The sequence below is a fragment of the Pogona vitticeps genome, chromosome 4, assembly GCF_051106095.1.
Source record: "Pogona vitticeps strain Pit_001003342236 chromosome 4, PviZW2.1, whole genome shotgun sequence".
In the NCBI taxonomy this organism is placed as follows: Eukaryota; Metazoa; Chordata; class Lepidosauria; order Squamata; family Agamidae; genus Pogona; species Pogona vitticeps.
The window spans coordinates 128,250,095-128,275,158 of NC_135786.1; the positions used below are offsets into that span (position 1 = coordinate 128,250,095).

The window sequence follows — 25,064 nt, forward strand, 5'->3', positions numbered from 1 at the left end:
TGAACAGAAAATACCTCACAATTCACATAGTGCAATTTTTGGCTCTCCCTCCCTCCTGTTTTACTTTAGTACGTGAAGATGGAAAAGTACGAAAAAGCACGGTGAGATAGTACAGAGATTGGGAGACTTCATCTGTGGAGACATGAATTCAAATCCCATCTTGACCCTAAGGTAATAAAAACTCTGCTCTAGGTCAGATGAAGCATCTTGTTTTTAACAATGACCAGCCAGGCACCTCTACTCTGCATCCTCATCTGCAAGAAGCATTCAGAAATGCATTACCTCTGAACATGGAGGTTGTAATTAACTATCGTGACACAAAGTAACACAAGGCAGTGGCCATTCCCATTCTGTCAAAGTCAGTTATGTGATTTCTGTTCATTCTCCTTTTTGTCCTGAATCTATGGTTGTGCCACTCAATTTCACTGGGTGACCTTGAGCCCAAGCATTATGAGACAGACTCTCTACATAATGAATCTCTCCACATTTTTCCTTCGCACCATATATGATTTTATAAACTTTATTTTCCTGAACATCTACCTATTTTTTTTTTCTCTGAACTCTGACGTCCCAAATGCCTGGCTTTTTCTAGTAGGAATAATGCAGTCTTGGTCGCTTGATAAACTCCAGGCAATAAATAAAGCATTTCTAGAATTCACCGTTCACGTTCTGTGTTGAACCAAAGTGACAGAAACTATCCATGCCTGCTACCACAAAATATAATCTCATATAATCCATTAGCTGCACACATAATTATCTCTCATCAAACTCTTTTAACATGTATACCACATGACCCCCACTGAAGGCAGCCAGGCTCCTAAATTCTTTCTACTCTTGGCTAAAAGCCCAGATGATGCTTTAGGCTGAAAGGAAGCATTTCTCTTCCCATAGCTTTCAGGTGGAACTGGCTTAGCTGGTCTAACTGACAGGCAGCCTCTCCCACTTTGGTATGCCAGGAATTTGCCAAGAAAACCAGTCTGGAAACCTAGCCAGCAGGTTATTAACTCTCACTAATAGGAAGGAAGGAAGGACCATGCTGAAGGTTATCTGCAGATAAACTCCTCTGGCTGTTGACATCACCTTCAGAGACATTAAAACCACTGCTATCTTGGCTCAGGGCAGGTGAGTTTTGGAAGTTATAGTCCAAAAATTAATTTCTCCAAACTTGGATGCATAGTTCTTCTGTCAGTAATATTAGGGCAAGTGAAAAAAACAAGATCACTTGCCTGCCCCCTCCCTTTTGAGATGCCACTGGACATGAGGGGAAAAAATTGCTCAGTTATGCAATTATAGTTTTATATCACTAATGAAGTGGTCTGAAGGTGCTAAAAACATTTTCTTGCTCAATTCACTTACATGTAACAGAATCTAAACATCTGGGGTCATAGGTACTAGCACTAAGAGTATTAGCAAAGTCTGGATGTGGTAGTCCAGTCCTCCAGTTAGACTGCCTCAAGGGTCAGTCTTTGGAAGATCCATTATGCAAAACCAATAAGCCATCCAATATGTTAAACTATAAGTGAATTACAAGAGAATGATCTGATCAGCCACGGTCTGAGGTACAGGTTCAACAGAATTGGGAGCCATTGAAACACCTAGTTTTAACTAGTATTTCTGAGTTGGAAGTCATGAAAACCTTGTGAGAAAATCAGTGGAAAAAATGCAAGAGATAAACCTTTATTTTTAATCTGTAGAACAGAGATTACCAATGAGAAGAGATTTCTACTCACTATTTTTTTCTCATCAAAGCCTATAGAAAAGAAGGTTCTACTCTCCAGAACAACCAAGATAAACAAGTAAGATATTTTCTTCTGACCATTGTATCAATTCATTAATTCTAGACCTCTTTTTCAGTGACTTCATGAAGACATTAATAAGATTACAAATGTAAATAGGTCAGATATAAATGCTACTTGCTCTAAAGTGAAAGAAGCATTACTAAATGTGATCAACAGCAACCAGCAATTTCTTAGAAGTAGAAATGAAAAGTAAAGAAAAATAAATATATATTAGAGATTATAGAAGTAAGATGGAAAAAAGAGGACATAATACAAACACAAATACACATGACCATCCAAGACAGAATTAAGGATGCCAAAGAAAAAAGACAATCCAAAAAATTTGCCAAAATAGAAAACCTAGAGAGGATCCATGATTCTATCAATGTATAGGAAGAAAATAAGGGTGTAGTAACCATGTTCAAGAAAATACTGCACCAGCTACCTATTATTATTATTATTATTATTATTATTATTATTATTATTATTATTATTATTATTATTATTATTATTATTATTATTATTATTATTATTATTATTATTATTATTATTATTATTATTATATCGGATTGCTACAGAACTGGAAATATTGAAATCCTAAATCCCAAATGCAGTACAGCCAACAAAATGGCAAAGATGATGGATTTGGTGTTGTTTTCACAGAGGCTTTAAAACTAATAGAAAATGACAAAATAGATATTAAATCTTTTCAATCAAATTTACAGAACAGGAATAATTCCTGAAATTTGGCTGAGATCAATCTTTGTTATCCTACCCCAAAAGCCAAATACCAAAGCTTTCAGATACTATTAAACTGTCAGCTTATTGAGCTCCCTGTTTACGTTTTTTTTTTAAAAAATGGCAGAATTTACAAGAAAGGGCAGAAGGCATGCAATCTGGATTCAGAAGAGGATTTGGAACCAGGGAAGCACTATATTGCCTATATGTTATAGGGAGATATACCATGTAATGAACAAGGGTATCTTTGGTGGTTTTATTGATTATAAGAGCCAAAAAGTCCAACACAGCAAACCGATACAGTTATTGGTAAACAAAGGTTTTTATTCAAGAGATATCTGTATAATTGGCAACCTATGCTGGCAACAAAGGCAGAAATGAAAGCTGAAGATCAGATAACAGAAGACACAGATATGAGAAGTACAATGATGATATATACTCTTGGAACAGCTTTTAAATTTCTTCCGAAATATATGCTCAGAAAGGCACTTGTTGACTTAAAAGATGTCATCATTGTCAACGCAAATGTTATAACCAACATCTAATATACAGACTATATAGTACTGAGGAGCCTAACCCCGAGGGAGGCCCGGAAAGAGAAAACAAGAAATAGGGCCTTCTCGGCGGTGGCTCCTCGCCTGTGGAATAACTTACCTCCTGACATTCGCGGAGCTCCCTCGCTGGGCACTTTCAAGAATCTATTAAAGACCTGGATGTTTCGGCAGGCCTTCTCATAAGACTATTTTTTGATTTTCTTATCTCTTTATTGTCTTTTTTCTTTTATCTGTTTTTGTATTTGTTGTGTATTCTTATTGTATTTTAACGTTGTTGTAAGCCGCCTAGAGTAGTCTTCGCGACTAGATAGGCGGGATATAAATAAAATAAATAAATAAAATAAATACTAATAGCTAACAGTTAAGATGATCTGGAAATGTTACTCAGTAAGATAAATAAAATATGTTATGAAATAACTCATTTCTTTACTGAATATTAAGAAAACCATATTTGTAACAACTAGTTAAAAGGAAGCAGCCGAAGAAATGCAGTTAAAAATGCAAGATGAAAGTACAGAGCATGTTATATAAGTATCCTGGAATTAGGCTAAATGAACAGTGGGAATACAGCCATTCAGCCGAGGCTTGAACAGAGGCTGCCAGTACAGCTTTCTTGAGATGGACAATTTAATATGCAAAACCCCCTTAAAATTAGCTTTGAGAAGGTTCCTCGTGTTGTGCTATATATTCTTAGTTCTACTATATGGCATGGAATCATAAACTTTAACATGTTTTATTATAACAGAAGCAGCACCAGCATTTGAATTGGGAATTTATCACAGGATGCTAAGAATTTCCTGGGCAAAGAGGTTAGCTAATGAAAAAGTACTAAATTAAATGAATATAGAAATGAAAAAACTGTAAAATGCAGAAGATTAGAATACTTTGGTCACATGATGAGAAATATAAAAAAGGAGATGGTTACCATGTCACATGGGAAGAAAGGATTCCTTGGGGCCCTGTGGAATGCTGCTGTAAGAAGCGGGGGTTTGCTGACAGACGTGGGGGACTGGAATGGACAAGGCAAGGAGGGGGAATGGCCTTGAAATTAAAATGTGAAAGAATATAGATGTTTAGGGTAATTCCACATATGTCTACTTGGAAGTACACTACAGGGATTTCAGTGGGACTTACTATCAGGCAAAAGGGAAAGCACTGCAGCCTACACAAACATACCTGGCACTAAGTCCCTACTGAATTGGCATCTTCTGAGTAGACTACTGCTGAATGGGTAGCAACAGGGGCTGTGAAACAGGTATACTTTTGGGAGAAGATTACTGGCCTGCCAATAGGTGCATACATCTCCGTGCAGTAATCAAAATACTCATGCTTTCTATGTGAAAGATTCAGAAATTGGGTTGAACAAAGAAAGGAAAAATTAGCCAGGCAGGTTATATTTTGGAGGCTGGCGGGTGGGAATGCCATGAATAATAGTGAAATGCAAAGTACTCGTGTTTTTCCACACCAGAAAAAAGTGTTTACATGTCTAATATTATTTTTGCTGATTTAAAAAACGCTAAGTATTTATTTAGGCATTACTTGTTTCACCAATAAAACCTTTTTTTCCTGTGAACACTATCAAGGCAGTTCTCAATTAAAAATGGTTGGAGAGGAGAGTGCAAGCATAGGCCCATGTGCTCTTGGCTATTATGCTTAAGGAAAAACAGCTGCCACCTCCAGCTGGCATCCTAGTGGTATTCCCTCCACACATCTTACAGTTAGGATGCACACTGGAGAAGTGAAAAAATGTACGTGTAGTTGTAGGAAAGTAGTAATAGTGAATAGATGGTGTTTTTGGATGGGGGTGTGGAGAATTTTCAGAGAGAGAGAGCTTGATGGTGGTGGTACACTCACCTTGTGAACAAATGGGAGGGCACTAGCTCCATCCCCATCAGCCTTTTGTACATGGAGGCTGATAATTTGAAGGGGAAAGCCTTCTATATCTGTGAATTAAAGACTCTGAAAATCAGGGTTTTCATTCACTTGAAGAGTGCACACAGATATAGAAGATGCTACCTCTTCAACTCTCCGTGGTTGACATGTATTAGAGCAATGGAAGTGATGAGGGAGGGGGCAACATTACAGCATTTCCTCTGCTCCTGTGGCAAGTGTACTCAAGACTTAATGACTGGATAGGGATAGAGCGGAGATTGATGGACGTGAGGAAGAAAGTGTGGGTATGCATAGGACCCATCTCATTTTGCCCATCACCCTTGTACCATCCTTGAAACATTATCTATTGCTTGACAGAGTAGCTGGAGAAACCCAACGACAATTGGTTTAAGCCAAGTGGATGGAAGGGGCCTTACCAGCTCCACCCTTGCACAGTCAAATGGAATTAGGTAGTATTACTATTATAAGGTCTACTTGGAGCAAAGGATTATAACATATCAAGAAATGGCAAGCAAACTAATTTCTCCTAGTCACACTGTTCATGGATGCCTCACCCCTCAGAACTTGTCTTATTCAGAGGAACCACTACTGTATGCCTTTTTTTAAAAAAAGAAGAATCGCCAGACGTGCTTTTCCCTCAAAGCAGCCTTTTCTTTGCTCATACGCTCTACCTGCCTGTCAATTTTCTGGACAGATGGATCGGCAGCTCAGCTGTGTATGCCAATTCACCTTCATGCCACTCACAAAAGATAGAGCAAACATTTCTCTCTCCATTCACCCTTAATATCAAACTGTAATAAACACCATTTACTACAGTGACACCATTTCCCAATCATCCTATTCTGAGGATGCTGATTTATCAATAATAAGCATGTTTGAGAAATCATAGTTAAAATCCACAGCAAAAGTAGCTGAGTGTGTACAGACATGTTGATGATTTTTTAAAAAGTCATTGTGCATTAATATTAAGTCCTCACCAGTCCTGACTGCATGCACTGGGATAACCTCGTCTTTCTGATGGAAAAAAGCAAGGAACAGATGGTGTTGCTGGACTCACAACTGCCACTATCCCTATCCAGCATGGCTAAAAGAAGATGATGGAAGTTGCATTCCAACAATATCTGGAAAGGCAAACATTTCTCAATCCATGGGACATAGGAAGGCACAGAAAGAGTCACGGATGTTCCAGGCAAGCGACAGCACACACTCAACTCTAGGGGATCTATGAGATGTATTCAGAATTTCCATAAAGGTGCTTGAAATGGAAAAGTTAACCATCTGAGCATTGCAATCAGTCACTGAACAAACCTCCTAGAATAACTGAGTCTTTGTCGCAGAAACAGGCTCACCCAGATCCTGACACCCCAACTCCAGGAGAATTTCAAATGTCTTTCAGCTTCAGGTATTACCTCAGCACCCCTATTTCCAGCTGTGTTAGGGAGAAATATTTGAATCAGGTTCCTGAAATTCTCAGCTTATTATCTGAATAAATTTTGATGGGTAATAAGCCAAATCTCATCTAGTTAATGACATGTAATTAATTCTCTTTCCAACCAACAACTGATTGCTTATGAGCATGGTGGGAGAATGACCGCCCCCTTGACATTTTCAAATGAGACATTCCCGGTATCCCTGTCCGTGAGCCACCACACCACTAACTAAAGTATAACTTTATTATGTTACAATTCTAATTTAATGAGGAATATTTTCAGTCCTTTTGAAGTGTAACTGTAGTTCCTTTAAAAAAATAATTTCAGGGGTGGATTCACTGAATGGCAAAGGAATGCTGATTCATGCTGCTGACTCATGCTCAGTGGGGGGGAGAGGGGAGGTCAACGTGACAATGGTCAACAGCATTCAACAACAGCTAAAATGTGATTTTCAGACTTCTGACAAAAAAAAAAGAGGAGTTACTACTTTTTAAGCATTACTATAGTGGCCATTAACTAATTTGGGATAGGAGCCTTGGAAATGAAATGACAACTAATTTGTTTTTCCACCTTTTGTCTTTTCTAAAGTCTATCAGCACTACTGAAGGAGAGACTTACCTGCAGGACTGAGTGACCCATTGGACTGTTCTCTGAGAGTTCAGCCTCATATAAGGGCTTCTCGAACTTGGGTGCATTGTCATTCATGTCCAGAATGGTGATGCGCAGTAGGGCACTGCTAGCACGTGGTGGGCTACCTCCGTCCTGCACTTTGATGGTTAGATCATAGGACTCTGACTGTTCCCGATCCAGACTGCCCATGACAATCAGCTGTGGCTGTTTCTCATCTTGGTCCTCAGCCACCTGCAAGCCAAAGAGTTTCTGGGCATCTGAACCAGGCATCAACTCATACGAAGCAACACCATTGGCACCAGCATCACGGTCCATGGCCAGTGGAATGGGGAAGAGTGAACCTATATTGGTGTTTTCAGGAATGGCTAGTGTGATTACAGGAGAGGCAAAGTTGGGTGTATTGTCATTGATGTCCAGCACTTCTATCTGTCCTTCCAGCAGGCGTGGGCTGTTGTTCAGCAGATCTGTGATAGAAACCTCAAATTCCAGGAAGCAAGGCTCCCCTGGGAACAGCTGCTGGCACTCTCGCAGGCTCTCCCGGTCTATGGAGGTCTCTGTGGTGTAGATGTCACCAGTCTTGCCATCCACACGCAGGTAAGGGGCACCTACCTCCAGCTTATACAGGTGCCCCACATCTGGGAAGCCATAGTCTGCTGCCAAGCTTCCGATAAGTGTGTTGGGTGGCTGCTCCTCCTGTACCTTGTAGACGACACGTGTCCCAGAGCTGAGGCAGGGAAGTTGGAGGAAGAGCCACAAGCCCAGGCAGGAAACCAGCTGCTGCATTCTGAACCGTGGCAGGGCTGAAAGAAAGCAGAGAGAACTTGTCATTAGAAAGAAAACGCCTCACCTCCCCTATGCATGAGGCCTTCTTCTTCGCCTAATTTGCATCAGGCAGCATGTCAACTCCTGAGGGTAATACACATACTTCTCCGTCAAGCAGGCAAGCACTTGTACGCTCCTAGCTGTCTGTTGGAAACAGGTGAAGCATTCCCAGCCTTGGAGGTGCCTGAGCACATCATCCCTGCCCCGATACCAGATTAGCCACACCCGCTTAGCACTGGAGGAAGCCGCACCTACAATTACTCCACACTTTAGTCACCAGAGGAAAAACTGCTGCAATTGCCAGCAGAGATAGAAAGAAGGGGAAGAGTTTCTCTTTAATGGCCCAGTGTAGTTTGGCTGTGTAGGCAGACCCAGTCAAGGGAGAGACAGGCTCTCGTAACCATGACGTTGACATGTATAAACACCATGGTGTAAGCTTGCTTCACAGAAGTGTTCAAGTACTCCTGCAAATAATACCTAATAAAACAACAAGGTATGGTCCACACCCACATTCATCCCAATATGATACACAGGGTAGATGATTACAGGGTTTATACGATATGAGCTACTGCCAGCACAGTACACAGTTTTAAGCCTGTGGTGGGCACCTTCAATGGGCCGGGAGGGGGGGATTTTCTTCTCAAAAGCCTCTGGAGGATGCACGAACTACCAAAAATGTAGAATAATGCATGAGGTAGCCAGAAATTCAGTTTTGTAACACTGGCATTTCTCAGTATTACATTCTACAGGTGGCTTCAGAAATCCCTGAATCCCTTGCTCCCAGAGGCTTCTTAAGAAGCGATTAACGGTTGTTGTTTTTTTGCCTAGGGAAAACCATTCTCTGGCAGGGTGCGCTGGTATTCAGTGTGGTTGCAGGAACAGCCACAAGGGCCCAAAACGTGACTGTAGGGCCACACTTTGTGCATCCCTGTTTTAAACCAACCTCACAAGAATGGGAAGGCCGAGTGAACCTTGAGCTGATTACCTGGGATTGAACCCTCTGTCATTTAACCACCGCACCACAAGGCTCTTCCAAGCTAAATGCTTAGAAACCTTTCTGAAAATTCTTTGTTTTTTTCCCCACATAGAGAGGCTGGCACAGCCCCCAAAGATTCCTGCAGCTTAAAAAGGAAGTCCTTCAAATCCTAGAGCTTCTCCCCACTTTTTCCATGCTTATCAGTTCTTATACCTAAGCTTCTCATTTCTAAAACTTTAGTAAAACTTACAAAAAGTGGCAAGTAATGCAACAAGTAATACAGTGAGCTACTTTTTAGCAATGACAATAAATGGCTTCATGACAGGTAATAGAATAAATTATGTTTTAAAGATGATTTTTGAAGCCCTGACTGGGAACCACTATTTTAAACCATTAATGGTGCTTAACATACATTATATGCTGCAGGTGGAGCAATGACACACACCCGCAAGTTCTGAGGAACTCTCCAGCTTGCTATGGCACTGAGCTTGCTGGACACATAAAGTACCCAAGTGTAGAGCCGAAGCAATCTCCCCACATAGGTACAACGATGGGGCTAGTGAAGCACTTCAGTTTCCTTTCATGCTTCCCGAGTGCATTTGAGTATCCAACAGGCACAAAACCAAAGCAAACTCACTTGCCCATCTCCAGTTTTGAACTGAAGAGGCAGCAGAACTTGGATTAGGGAACCCTAACTGCCCCCAGCCTCAAGGCCAAGACTAAAAAGAGGAACACTGGAACGTTCCTGATCTTGTATTACTTTCTGAAGGTGCAATGTGAGGTGGGGCAAATGCCCACTCTTCTTCTGGGAGGGCACTGGTTATGGTAGTCATGAATTTGGGGTTGGCCACCAGTGCCAGCTACCAGGAACGACCTCTGACCTTGCCAGACTCAGAAGAATTAGTGACCTTTGTTACTCCGTCTAGAAGATTTTATAGTTGCTTGGGACCTGCTGTTCCACAGCATAATTTATGAGATGAATTCATGGCACAGAATTGTTCACACTGCTGTGTACCTACCCAATGCCATGTGGTTGGTTACTACAGACTGTACTACCATGTTTCTCCGAAAATAAGACAGGGTCTTATATTAATTTTTGCTCCAAAAAATGCATTAGGGCTTATTTTCAGGGGATGTTTTATTTTATAGTCATGTCATCTTCTGGTTGCTGCACAATGGTGGAGGGTGGGGTTTCACTTAACTAGGGCTTATTTTTGGGATATGGCTTATATTACAACCATTCTGAAAAATCATATTAGGGCTTATTTTCAGGTTAGGTCTTATTTTCAGGGAAACAGGTTATATTACCACCAGTTTCTTCCCAGCAATTTACTCTCCCCTTTCTGGCATGCTAGTTTTACAGCATAAACCATTCCCTTCCCCAGGGGAGATGAAGAAAACAGATACAGAATTGACTGCCAACTTCAGACTTACTCCTGCAGTGGTCATTTCAAAGCACTCTAGACTGGTGATGGCAGATACATACACTGGAGCAGATGATTAGCACAGGGATAAGCAGGGATGCCTCCTACAAAATATGCAGGAATTCCTGCAATTTTTTTTCTGACACATAATTATTTCACAGAAGTAATAACAACAAAATGATGTTTTCCATTTAATTTAGGCTTCTTGAATGAAGAAGGCTCAATAGACAGTAGAAACTTCAACAAAAGTACCATTTCAGATTTCTATAGGGAAGTGTTTCAGAATCAGGAAGTGTTACAGAAGAGGAGGGTAACTTCTGGGGAGAGGGGCTGTACTTGGGTTGTCTCTCTCGCTCCCACTGTCACCAAATTTGCCAGTGTATAGATAGCTAACTTTGTTTTCAAGCTGAATTGTACTTCTAGAAGGAGGCTTCTAGGAACATTAGCCACTTTGAAAATAAAACAAACTGTTCCTATACCGTGACTTCAAGGTTAACTGCCGCTCTTCCCCCCCCAAAAAAAAAAACTGTGCTGCAACAGTGCAGCAACAATTTTTCTAGCTGGAGTCAGGAGTGGCAAGGGCCACAAGAGTGAGTAGGAGGGCTGTATGCATCCCACCTCTTATTTACAGCGAGATTCAATGACATTCTCTCATACATCTCTCCAAAAGGAGAGTGATAGTGCATTTTAAGAGCAAAATAATCACAGACAAATGTTTCTGAGGAATAAGCACACAACAGAAAAATGAGTGGAGTCAGTGTGATGTAAAATCTTACCCGTGATGTATACTACATATGCACCTTCTAATTTCATTTGCTATTTGTGTTTGCATTATCCTAACACTTTTTAAAATATACCTAGTACATTTTTTGTTCTTGGTGTTTTTATTTTTGGACTCCCAAGTCGCAGAATTCTCAATTTCTGGGAGTTCTACCTGCCAGATCCACACCTAAATTGTGATTACCTGCAGAAAGGGCTAGCTGGATGGCTTTCTGGTCCAATCTCCAGCCCAACTTTCTGTTAGAAAAGGAAACTGTCTCATGCTTGTTTGGAGTTGCTGGGAGATCCTCAAGCACTCTCGGCAAGTCCCAAGACAAATTAATTTTCTAACACCAATCTGGTCAGGCATCAAAACATCCTCATATTGACAGGCAATCAGCTTCAACTCACTCCACAGGACAGATCAACAATTGAAGTACCCAGTGGATACCACTCAAGATATTCATTTATTCTGCATACCTTTATCTAACTAGATATATCAGAACTGTGGCTGTGTAATGCTTAATCATCATTAATTCATTAAAGCAACTAAGTGCCCAAAGGAATGTTTCCTAGCATTCCCCAAAGCCAAATAATTGTCTCTTTTCACTCAGGAGGATCTCTATGTTCGATCAAACCACTGGCCCATCTAGCACAGTTTTATCACTAATGACCAACAGCAGCCCTCCAGATTTTGTGATAGGATTCTTTTATAGTTCTACCAAGTAAACCTTGATATTCTGTGATGGTCACCCATCTGAGGACCAACCAGGTCAGATTCTGCCTAGCATTAGAAATGACACAAGATCAAGCATGTTCATTGGTACACTCCTGAATCTACTCAATATAGTTGCCTCTTGTACTCCCAGTCTGATGTCTGTAAGTCTTTGATTTCAGCAACCCCTCTTCTTTTTGACTGTGATACCAAGTGTATACCTACCTTGTACTGTACTTTGCAATTTCAAATTTATTTGAGTCTCAGCCTCTTCTTGCTATCCTTCCTTGCATTCTACTTCTCTGTTTTGATGCCTAATCCTTGTTTCCAGGGTCAGAGTTCCTCTCCTCCGGTCTACAGCACCCCATCATCATGTATACAAAGGCAGGTTAATTGCCTTGGGTATCCACATTGAACTTCACCCCCAGTAAATTACCTGTGATTAATCTTTTCCTTATTCGTCTCAATTATGAAAACAAACTGCAATGTTCTCTTCCTTGCTATTATGCATAGTGAAGAATTTTCTGAGACACTTGATTTGTTCTGTTTAAAGCACTTGATGGGTTATTGGCATATTTCTTAGTAATCAGTTAGTCTTAATGTGTGTCTAGGCTTTGCTTCTCAAAGGGAAGGGATGCTAGAGGCATTCTGTAGGAATTACAGAGATCTTGAAGGGGCAGGGGATGGGGGAAAGAAGGGACTTGTTCTTGACTAGATGAGAGGAATCTTGAGGAAAGGAATGTTGCATGGCTCTTCACTGTTTTACAGTGGTGTCTTTTATGTTGAGGGGTGAGTCTAAATATATGAGGAATTAAGAATTCAGCATTCCACCAAGCAGAATGAAGACTACATCTTGCAGGCTGATATGATTACCCCATTTTGCACCCCAAAGGCTATGCGCACTAATAAGTTTAACCAGTAAGTAAGGTATTTTGGGACCCAAAAACAAAATTAACAGAAATATCAGAAATTACTCTCATTTTCCTCTCATCATATCTACTTTGACTAATTTTTCTCCTATATCAATTCTGCCCCTTCTGGTTACCAGTGGATTCTGAAGGATCTCCTGTTGTCCACGCACTACGTTCTGGGTCTCCCTTGACATCCTCTGTCCTCTTTTTCGTATTCTCCATTGTCATTCCCCCCGCTTATTTGGTGAACCTTAGCTCCCCAATGCTATTTTTCCCCTAGTATTCCTCTTATAAGGAAGGATCTGCTGGTCCAGGGCTAATGGTTAGCATATTAATCAGTAGCTCTGTTTTCTAGTAAAACACAGGGTGAAACAAAATAATTGCTTGTTCCTGGACTTTTCTCAGTAAGCTGGTTTCACCATTTGTCAAAGTTCAAAATAAAGGAGAGTGGGGAAACTGGGACCAAATTCGACCCTCCTGAGGTGCCAAACTGGCCCCCTGAGGCATTTCCAATATGACTATGCCCCCTTCCATTATCTCTTGGCTCCAAGTTTCTCTGTGGGTTCTCCCTATTCTGGAAGCTCTCCTAGAGCTTAACTGTTGGCAGTAGGAGCTAAATATGTTGGTATTTTCAGTCCCACCCTTTTGCCTATGATCTTGCCTGCCAGTGGACTATGGCCCCCCCACACCCAAATCCAAATTCATCTTTTGGTTGGAAAAGGTTCCGCACCGCTGATGCACACAGTCTAATAGTATAAATCAATGCATCTTTCACAGCAGTCCCTGTGTTTCTGGGCTGACTAAATACACATGTGAATTTCCGATGCACATGGGACTATTTCTGGTAAGAGTAGAGTTTACTCTACCCCTCCCCCCTGCTTTGACTGAACCAAGTTCAAGGTACCTATATCTCACCATATTCATTTTCTAATCGGTGCTTTTACACATTATTATACAAGATTAAATTTAACAAGGTAAAATCATCAACTTCTGAACATATCCACAAATTTCAAAATTTAGAGCTTAATGGTGCTATTATGACCATGATTAAAGAAGTGTGTGCCAACATGTACAGGGTTTATTCAGGAATTGAAATGGAATTTTTTTAAATAACTATGGTAACTGCTAATACCACAGAGTAGACCTTTGGTCTAGATGGGCGGGGTAGAAATCCAATAAAATAAATAAATTTTTTTAAATGGAATAGATATTTTGAGATGTAGCCTGGCTTTTAAGAATTTTTTTGGTGACTTAAAAAAAATCTTTAACTGCTAAAGAAGACTGAGCAGACTTATGGTCATCCCCAAGACAGAACGGGTTGAGTTCTCCTACTGAATGCTCAAAACCCCAGGATGGTGGTGAGTGTGAAAACAGGTTATACTGTAGTAAAAATAGATGAAGAGAGAAATTCTCTCCAGTGTTTTCTATCCCAATTCTCTCCCTAACTGGGGGCACGGGGGACTTACTTCAGGGGCTACGGAAGCCTACAAGCACCAGAAACACTTCCTAAAAAGAGCAGATGCACACTATGACACCTGCTTCCTTCAAATGGTTGAGTAGTAAAGATGGTACCACTGTGGATGATGGCAGTGCCTTTTATAGAACTACCCTGTTTCCCCGAAAATAAGACAGTGTCTTGTATTAATTTTTGCTCCAAAAAATGCATTAGGGCTTATTTTCAGAGGATTTTTTTTTTATGTACAACAGTCTACATTTATTCAAATACAGTCATGTTATCTTATTCTGGTTGCTGCAGAACGGTGGAGGGTGGGGTTTCACTTAACTGGGGCTTATTCTTGGGGTAGGGTTTACATTACAAGCATCGTGAAAAATCACACTAGGTCTTATTTGGAGGTTAGGTCTTATTTTAGGGGAAACAGGGTACATCTCCATGATTTCCAGCAGAAACCTTCACTATGCAGAAATGCAAATGAAAAAAAGAGGCCAATGTTTTCCCTATAAAAAAAAATTCACTTGCTACCCATTGTGTCTGGCTCCCAGTGTGAGATCTTGCTCTTGGAAGGACAGCAGCATGGGGTGGAGGATGTATCTAGTGGACCAGTGGCAGCCTAAATTCACTTTGGAAGAATTTGATGAGTTAGTGGTCGCATTTTCGTAATACTGCTAGTGATGTGATGGTAAGTGGGTGTCGGATGAGAAAGGGAAAAGGAATGAGGCACATCCTTATTAAACTTTACAGAGAAGGTTGAGATCTAAAGTGAGAGACAGAAAGTGACTAATTCACCTGCATGAACGATCCTTCCCAAATCAAATCAGTTCATCATAGACCAAGTATTTCTTAATACAATAGTGATGGGAGGTATAAATGAATGAATTAGCTGAGGAGATACTCTCCTGATACAACACAGTTCCCAACAACATTTCCTATAATTTTCTGGAGTGTTGGGTGGGGGCTCCACTCCATGTGTGTGGGGTTCTGGCGGTGACTGGAAGCAAATGGGCAGCAGTACTGGCTTGGCTATATGCCCCCGATGCAGCACTGCACACCCACGCAGCTTAGAGGGAACATTGGTTTCCAACCAAGATAAATGAATTTAATTAGCTAATTAATAATGTTTTGGAAGTTAGTAATTCAGATACTGCCAGGCCTCTTATTGCAATTGTTCCCTAATGGAAACCCCAGGGACAACAGTTTCCAAAACATGAATCAGGACAATGGCATGGGAAATGAGAGGGACTTTTTGAAGCACAGCTATTTACCATATTTTTTCCATCTATAAGATGCTACTTTTTCCTAAAATCATTACCCTAAAAATTAAGGGGTGTCTTTTACACAGAAGTAAGCTGAGATAGCTGAAGAGAGAACAAAACGGCATATACCTTGCCTCTCTAAACAGTCCTGCTTCAGCCACGAGGCTTAGTTTTCCTACAGTCAGGAGATTTGGCTTCCTCTAGTCACAAGCCTTATGGAACTGACGTCAGCTGATCCTGAACAAACCAACTGGAACACATCTCCTTTAGGCTCAAGATTCAACGGAGACAAAATGCCCCACATTCTGAGCTCAGAGGCTCAATCCTCAAAGCTAAGTTTTCTTAATTTTGGAGTTAGAAAATTGGAGGGGGCGACTTATAAATGGGGGCATGTTATAAACAGGAAAATACGGTATAACCCTACAAAGCTGCCATAGGAATTCTGAGGAAGATTTATTATTATTATTATTTGGTCAGTTCTGAGACAGCTTGGAAGATCTGAGAGAAGGGGAAATTACATGAAATCAAAGAGAAAAAGAGAGAATAAACAGAACTAAAAGGAGCTTGCATTTACTCTTCCATCCTGTCTGAAGGCCAGATTATAGACAAAAGCAAGATGAGGTGGGATGAGGTATGCTACAATCCCATACAGACTTACTCAAACATAAACCTCTCATATATTGGGTCATATATTATAATACTACAAGAATACTACACAGATTTTTTTTTTGTAAAAAAAGAGAATAATAGAGACCAAGTGTGGTATTAGCAGGTAGAATTCTGAACCACGGTCTGGGCCATCTGAGTTCAGCTCCCGCCCCTGCAAGCTATAGAAATTTGCCAAAAGGTGGCAATGGTAATCTATTCCTTGAACATCTCATATACCATGAAAACTGTATTTGGTCATCATAAGTTGAGAGTGAAAAAAACTTCCTCCTTTGGGTACCAGGTTAAATCTATTTCATGATGCCAGAAGCTCTACATAACAAATATGCCCTCCGATCAGTACTTAGCACATTGCCTAATATCATATGTTAACAACTTACTCTCCATATACAGTGGTGCCCCGCAAGACGGGCGCTCCATTTAACACCGAAACCGCTTGACGTCGATGTTTTTGCAATCGCAAAAGTGATCGCAAAATGATGTTCCATATGGGGGAATTTCGCTTTGTGATGATCGTTTCCCTGATTCAGGAACCGATTCTCGCAACGCGATGATTTTTTTAACAGCTGATCGGCAGTTTCAAAATGGCCATCAGGTAAACAAAATGGCTGCCAACTGTTTTATGGGACGGATTCCTTGCTGCACAGGCAGCGAAAATGGCCACACCATGGAGGATCTTCGCTGGATGTTGAGTTTCCAGCTCATAGGAACACATTAACTGGGTTTTAATGCGTTTCTATGGGCTTTTAAAAATCGCTTTATGACGTTTTCATTCTACAGCAATTTTGCTAGAACGAATTGACGTTGTAATGCGAGGCACCACTGTACCTACAAACATTTTCTTGGCCATTCAAGTCCAGATCCAGAAGGGGAGGATGCAATTCCTAGAACTAGTAAAGATATTCCACATCGTCCCTGCCTTGAAGTACCTCAAGAAACACCTGAGTCTTACTGTACTAGTAAAGAAATCCTTTGTGAGCTAAACCATACCAGTACTCCAGTACTTGGCAGGATGAATTAAATAATGGGAGATAAGAAGATCTCCACTAATGCAACAGGAAAGAGACTGCTGGTGATGATAACAACAACTTGGAGCATGACACTGATAACCATGTTGATGATGGCACCAATACTGAATAATGGCAAAAACAACTTTTGAAAACAACTTGTTTCACTGTTTTTTTTTTTTAAGAAAATTAAGAAAAAAATGAGCACCTTGGAAATTTGGGTATGGAGGATGTAATATATTGAATTTGTGAGCAAATGGTTCTTCACCTCTAAAACCTTCTCACAAGGGATTAAACAGAGTATCATGTTAGACAATGGAGCTCACCAGTCTTAGCCCACACATCTTTTCTGCTGAAAAGTCCTATTGGGAGGTTAATATCTGAAGCAAAGAGCATGAATAATCCTCCTTAGTATTCCTGTTCAACTGCAAAAACTTATCACCTAGACCATTTTACTCTAATAGTTATCTCGAATTTCAAAGCCAGGCATCTTACAACATGGTTGCTGATAGAGATCTCAACCTATGAGAAATTTTCCAGGTGGCACCCATGTTAGTCTGCAAAAATAGCAAAACCCTTGTGGCACCTTAAAGTCTAGCAAGCTTCATTTGTCAGATGATTTCAGGATTGCTATCCTCTTTATCCAGGCACACAGAGGAAGCTTTTGAGGTGAGCAAGTGGAATGGGGGGGTGGGGGTGGGAGAGAAAAATACAAAATATGATAGAAATGCAAAAAGTGCCAGATTGGTGATTATCCTAATGGTAGTTGTTAAGAGTCTTTCAACAGTCAGTGGTGGGTGACAAGTACATCCAAGCACAGATAAGCAGATTAACTCATGTATGGTGGAGAAAAATCTTGTCTATGCTAAGTATAAAAGAAGAGCTTAGTTTCTAGATATACACAATAGGTGGTGGATTGGAATCAAAAGTACCAGATGAAATAGAAGTGCAAAAATTACAACTACAGAAAACTTTCCAGATATCAAACATAATAAATACAGTTTCCATAAAACTAACAAAAACTGGGAGGTGATATAGAAACTCTGAACAGATGAACCGCTTAACACACGTAGTGAGATAAGAACCTTTTACTTCCCTTCTGGGAGATGGAACTGAATGTCTTGAACTTCTTCCTGTTGAAATCTGACTCTTAATGAGCTCCAGTAATATAATTTGACACCTTTTCAATTTCTATCACATCTAGCATTCCCTGCCCCTTCAATTTTGTAAAAAAGGCTTGTCTTCCAGGCTTCTCTGCATGCATACAATGAAGGGAACCACAATCCATAAGAATCTTTTGCCAAATGAAGCTTGTTAGTCTTTAAGGTGCCACAAAACTCAATATAGTAGTGAGTGATTTTTTTTAATGTTTACAATTCAGAATAAGAAACCAACCAGGTTGTTCCTACTGTAATGCCATACAAAAATGCTGTGTTGAGCCAGTGTTGAAAGGCCCTAGAAGGATTTTTCTCATTGATCAACCCATTTTTAGATACTAATACAAGCAAATAATAGGCATGGAACAATTTGTAAGAGGATTCCTGCTACAATAGAGTAACTCTCAGAGTGTCATAAGACAAACAGGATAAAGTAGGCCATTTTTGCTGCTCCATGGGAATCTTTCCCTCTACCACTGGAATGTAAGCTTGAAAGACCAAAGCAACACATGGATATATAGAGTGTAAGTTGTGAACAAACATTATTTGTGATATTGCACACCATTACTATCAGAGAGTATACTATTAAAGTATTAGCTGTCATTTCTAGTTTCTTGGCTTTCTGGAACTTCACCCAAAAGGAGATAGTCTAAATTTAGTCCTAAATCTGAAGGTTTTCCCTAATCACTAAACAAATGAATTTGAAACATTCTAGCATATTAGATAGCATTTAATACAGGCCACTGCTGAGGACAGAATACTAGACTAGACAAAACATTGGTCTAACCTTGTATGCTATTTGTAACATTGAACTGGTGACACTGACGTCACTTCAACATGCTGTTTTTGCTGGAGGCCTCTTTGTAATGATTAGTGTTGAAAATTAAATCCGTGTCTTACTGAACATCTACATAAATGTATTTTGGTAAAAGTAGACAAACAGAAGCTGACAAAAGCAGAATAGTCATTTATTCTCTTCCTTCCATTCCTCATTATGCTAATCCTTCAGAACAAAAACAGCTTCCAAAACAGCTTTCAAAGTGTCCTACTACATACTCATTAACCACAAGATTTGAAAGTTGCTAATAACAAAATTGAATCTGCACTGACCAGCCAGTATGTAAAATAGCAAGTGCCTATAGTATGAGTACTGCAACATTTAGAGCCTAATATGCCTGCTCAAGAATAATTCATGTTGTTCATTGGGATTTACTCCCAAGAAAGTGTGAATTGCAATTTACAGCCTAGCTGCTCAAACTGATGTTTTTTAAAAAATCAATTTAAAATATGCTTCATGATACAGCACTAAATATTTTTTCAAGAATACAAATATACTTTAGACTAAAATATAACAAATATCTGCTGTCACTAAAAACCTCCTGCACAAATAATTTAAGAAACAAAATTACCAGTTTTTGATACCTCTTTGTTTAACAAAGGACAAGGCCAAGAGCCTTATTGACTCCAGCCACTGACAACTGCCCTTGTGCCCTCTTACATGGCCTCAAGACAAATTACATTCCTTTCTCAAAGGATCTTTAAGCACCATCCTGTTTACATTTAAACAGGCCACTACCAGTTTATAGGCTGTCCCATAACCTTCCCATATGCAACCTTAGTCACTTCCTGCACTTTGCAGCCTAGTTAAGTCACAACATACAATTTCTCTCCCATCCTGTTTATCTGCCTCATCTGTCCAGCCGCCCCTCCCAATCATCATTCCTCCTTTCGCAGTAAATTATTCCATTATCTCACAGATGCCACATCAATTTGCATAATTTTACTTGTATATCAGAAGTTTCAGGCATGTGTAATAATTATTTATTTGATACATTTATATGCTACCTTTCTTCCAATGATTCCCAAGGTGGTGTGTTGTTTTCCTCACTGCCACTTTCATCCTCAAACAGCTCTCTAAGGTACTCCAAGTTGCAAGTTTTAAGGCTCATTGGGAACTACAGCCTCAATCACCAAAATCCCAGTCCAAGGATCCAAGTATTAGAAAGTTTTATTTTGTGCTAACATAAACAAATTTAACAAAGCCATGCATGTCATCAGGTGAGGTTGGTCTAAGACAGCTGCTACAGGCAGAAGATAGGGCACAACCGAGCCAGAAGCTCATCTGAACATTCTGGCCCATGAACTTCCTGGTACCATAAATCATGAGCCCTGTTAATTAATAGCACAGTGGGGTATAATTTGGATTGTCCATATCAGGGATCAAAATGTCTTGGGTGGAGCACTTCTCCCAAACACAGCTCTTCAGCCCTTCTGACGCACAAAACTGCCCTTGGTAATCAGGACAGCCTATACAGAGTTTACATACCCATGGCTTCTAGAGAACTGCACAAGATAATTGTCACCTCCCAGTGAAAGTAAGTACTTGCCTTCCATTTGAAAACAGAGTGGGAAAAGCCACACTGACTGGGATGTATTTTCAGCAATAAAACTAGACTCATCTACTTTCTGTCCCCCCATGATCAAGAATATTCATGAATGACACACCCCAGCCTTGAGTGCCATTTGCTAAAATGCCTCAGACCTTCACTGCGAGCACTGTAGGGAAGGCTTCCCTTTTCTAGACAACTCCCCTACTTCTCCACCCACCTAGCCATCTTTGCCTGCAGCAGTGACATTCAGACTTCTTCACCCAGAAAACCCACAACAACCATTCTTCACCTTAATCTCTCAGTCCCCTCTGCCCATCAATACTCAGTCTCTCCTTCTCTTCTCTCCTTTCTCTTCTCAGGGTTAACTGCTTTCCTGTCACTTTTCAGTATGTCACCCAACTTTTCTTATGTAGATCTTCTGATGAAGTATCATGCATACACAGACATTCATCCCGCAACCAAGGAGCTACAAAAAGTTAAAACTAAGAGTAATCTCCTCACTTACTAGTGCTTACAAAAGCCCTAAATCCTTACCTCTGGGCATAAAATACTCTTCTTCCCAGCCTTTTTCTTTCCCTAAAGAGACAAGATCCAGGAGATGCCATCTTCAGATTATCCATTAAAACCAAATGGATTATTTTATGACGTACTATTTAAATGTTTGTATAGAACATTTTTGTTCTAATAAGAGGTAACATGATCATTCCCTTATCACTAATTGCAACAAGGACATATTTTCCTCTGTATCCTGGCAGGGGAGGGATGGGTTAAATCTCATCCAATCATATAAAGTAGTTCTGATAGAAATCAGCAGGCATACCCCACATGCCTAGGATTACATTTTTAAAAGTCCCCTGCCCTGGCTGCAAACAGCTTGTAGTTATGCCCTAAATTGGGCCTTTGAACATCCAAATTCAGAGATGCAGTCTACATGGGTTTTGAATCACACAATAACATCTGATTTGAAACAAGAGAATGATTAAATTACTGTTTCCCAATAATTACAATACCAAGAAAGATCACTTACTGAAGCAACTACTGTTGAAGAACATGAGGCTTTCAAGCCAATCCTAAGCATATTTCCTAGAAAATATTCAGAACCTTCCAGAAGCAAGGGATAGTAGGCACTAGGCAAATATTCAACATACATATTATGCTAACCATAACTCAGGGAATACACAAATTCAGGAAAAGATAAGTTAAAACTAGAATGCAAAACAAAAAGTTTTAAAAAATCTCTTAAAACAAAGGTGTTTTGATCTGTTATTAAAAATTCAGCAAAGAGGGGCCCATGTGCACTTTTTGCGGCAAATTAAGACTGCATCAAATCCCCACCTCATCTTCTCAATGGTGGCCAGTCCAATCTCAGCAGAAGATGGAATAGGAAGCAGGACCCAGTTGTATATCCTAACTGTAGTATATTGATGGTGCCTTGTTGTTTGGACTATGGTAAGGTAGGTAAACAGTGGTGAGCAGCAGGGGAGGGGATGAGAGAAACTGAGAATAGAGAAGGGATCTCTCAGTTAAAGACTGGATCCAACATAGGATAACACATGTCATCCAGAATTGTCTTCTGATCAGTCTTTGACAACTCAAATAAAAGTGCTAATTCTCCATCTCACCAGCCATTTCAAAGCCTGTGCTACAAAATAAAATCTGGTACCGTCCAGCCTCAAGAAAAGTCCTCAATAACAACAAAATTTGCTTTCCCCCCTCCCTGATACTAATAATGCTAATAACAAAACTTAACTTTTCCTTCGACATACTGATCACATATCTATTTTTTTGTTTTCATATTGTGCAATGGAGTTACAGCATATAACACAGGGTATGGAAAGGAATGCTACACTCGACTGCCTAGCAACTACAAAATGTGAAAAAAGAGGCAGCTGTACTGTTATTAAGGTGCAGAACATCATGATTTCTGGAGGGACAAATAAAGTCATTACACTGTGTAATGTAATCACTTGCAAATGTTAACTATGTCATGGGATCTGATATGGGCACATTATAAAGCATAATCAAGAAGAGGCTGTCGGAGATTCTGGTCACTCGTTGATCATTTAAATGCCGTGGCTTGCCCAAGAGACCTTCCCAATGGATTGTAGCTTATTTTAATTATTAAAATAAAAGTCAACTAAAAATTTGAATTTGCACATCCAAAAGTGCTACGTAAAGATCCAACCCATCATTTGACTAATGAATGCTTAACAATACGTATTGGCAATGACAGGGATAAACTACCGGGAACCTTCTTGTTTTAGACTACAGCTCTCATAATCCCTTACCACAGGCTGTACTCACTAAAGTTGATGGGCACTATATTTCTGGGGGGTATTGGGTTCCCCCCTCTAGGCCTATGGGGTCAATCATCAGGCTGAAGAGTTTTATCTCATGCATGGCCTCTGTACTGCATTTGTCCTTTCAACATACAGTGGTGCTCAGTAACCACATCAATACAGCACGAAACACGCACACCCACATTTACTGCTCTGTGTGTCCCCCTGTAGTTGATGTGTCCATGAGTAAATTATGTGCTCCAACCTCTAAACCGGTGGTTCTTAACCTTTGTTACTCGGATGTTTTTGAACTGCAACTCCCAGAAACCCCAGCCAGCACAGTTGGTGGTGAAGGCTTCTGGGAGTTGCAGTACAAAACTCCTGAGTAACCCAAGGTTAAGAACCAGTGCTCTAAACAATTCCTACCCATGTGTAGAATACACCAATTCACCAAAAACCTCCTTGCTGGATTCATTCCTAGACTACTAAGTATGTCTCTCATTTCCATTTGTGATCTTTCATGTTTTATCTCAGAGAATAGAAGTTCAGCTATTGCAGCTTGATAATTCAACTTCATAATTTGGGTGGACCCTCTCTGTTCTATAAGGTAGTGGTTTCCAACCTTGGGCCTCCAGATGTTCTTGGACTTCCAGAAATCCTGGCCAGCAGAGGCGGTGGTGAAGGCTTCTGGGAGTTGTAGTTCAAGAACATTTGGAGGCCCAAGGTTGGGGGCCACTGCTATAAGGAACATACTTTAATAGCATAGGAACCAGAGTCATTCTCTAGAGTTGCACCCCTACTGAGCTGCTTGCCTAGTCCTTCATCCTCCAGCTTCTGTTGATTTGTTACAAAACTGACCTTTCTCCAAAGACCTGGCCTTAAGAGTCTCTTAAGGCCTGTGCTAGCATCTTAAAAGCTTTCTAAAAAACATTAACCAGAGCAGCTGGTATCCATACATGGTTTTCTTAAAACACTTTCCCCTTTCTCGTTACAATCCCTGATTTAAAGTAAATCTAAACATATTAGCATGAACAAAAATATCCAGTCATTTAAAAAACCTCCTGACTCCAGTTTATGATTACAACCACAAACCTCTCTGCCTATTGATTATAGACGATATGCATCATGTAATTGTGAGTGCATATATGATACCAAAACTGCCTTGAGGCACTACAGATGGCAATGGTGATTTCTTTGGGAAACACATGCTGGAACTCTGGGGGATCATCAGTAACTAGCAATGTCATTCACCTCCCAAAGCCTATTTCAAATCATCAGGTATGTACCTTATCAGAAGATGCTAGAAGATAAAAACTGTGCACCAAGTGAAAGCATCATAAATTGTCCCCAGGAAATACTCCAGACGAAAAAGCTCTCTAGCCAGCAACACAAACACCCAGAAATATCAAGAAAATACATCTCGGAAATGGAAAAGAATAAATGTTTGCCCAACCCAATATCCTAAAAGAACAGCTGCCTAAACAAGAGATGCAGGGAGTGGGGAAGTGTTTGAGTGAGTTTGTTTGTTTTCTTTAAAAATACAACAAATCTATTAGTTAACATCTAAAAAGCACAGAGTACTCACTATGGGAAAATGAGAACTGCAAGTACATGAATATGAACTTGTAGCAACCACAAATGGTTGGCAGAAATCAATCATTCATAGTCATCTCCTGCGTTCAAAACATATAACCAGGGATTGAGTATAGCTCCTCCCATACAGTTATCCAGCTTTCTGGCTGCTACATTACAGTATTTCAGTGTAGGGAGGGCTAAGACTAAACTGCAAAAAGTAATTCAGCAGCAAAGAATAACAATGGAACAAGCTTTTTGCTTTGCAATAAAAAACAATATTGCACCTTATATATCCCTTCACTCTGAAGTACAGTCTCATATATGTGTCATGCATCCTTTCTCCCCGTGCACCACATATACAGCTCCATCAGGCGCACCTGTCTTCTCCACACCATGCCTGTCTCCCCCATTCCACATATCATATTCTGCACTGGTGTATCTTGCATAGGCACATTTCACCTACAACATGGGCAAACAAGAGTTCTAGCCAAGAATGTCAATCAATATTTATAACAAGATCTCCAGCCAGGCATACACACCTGGTATGCTGCACATACAAAGTTTTGCATCGAGCCCATACGGGCTTATGCTTTCGTTTACCTCCACATGATCCACAGCCACATCATCCTCTTTCGAGCTTTCTGAAAC

General features: G+C 40.2%; 1 protein-coding gene and 1 long non-coding RNA gene across 6 annotated transcripts in view; both read right to left on the reverse strand.

The window, feature by feature from the left end:
- PCDH1 (protocadherin 1) overlaps positions 1-25,064 on the reverse strand; it is a 130,990-nt gene that overhangs the window by 88,769 nt on the left and 17,157 nt on the right. For all 5 annotated transcript variants that reach the window (XM_078392472.1, XM_020799219.3, XM_020799218.3 and 2 more), the window contains exon 2: positions 7,012-7,823. In XM_078392472.1, the coding sequence (XP_078248598.1) occupies positions 7,012-7,806 (795 nt within the window). In that variant the 5' untranslated portion in view covers positions 7,807-7,823. The remainder of the gene's footprint in view (positions 1-7,011; positions 7,824-25,064) is intronic.
- Positions 11,111-25,062, reverse strand: LOC144588923 (uncharacterized). Its single transcript, XR_013544682.1, has 2 exons — positions 20,852-25,062; positions 11,111-20,766 (listed from the first exon to the last, which is right to left on the reverse strand). It is a non-coding gene; the product is annotated as an uncharacterized LOC144588923 (long non-coding RNA).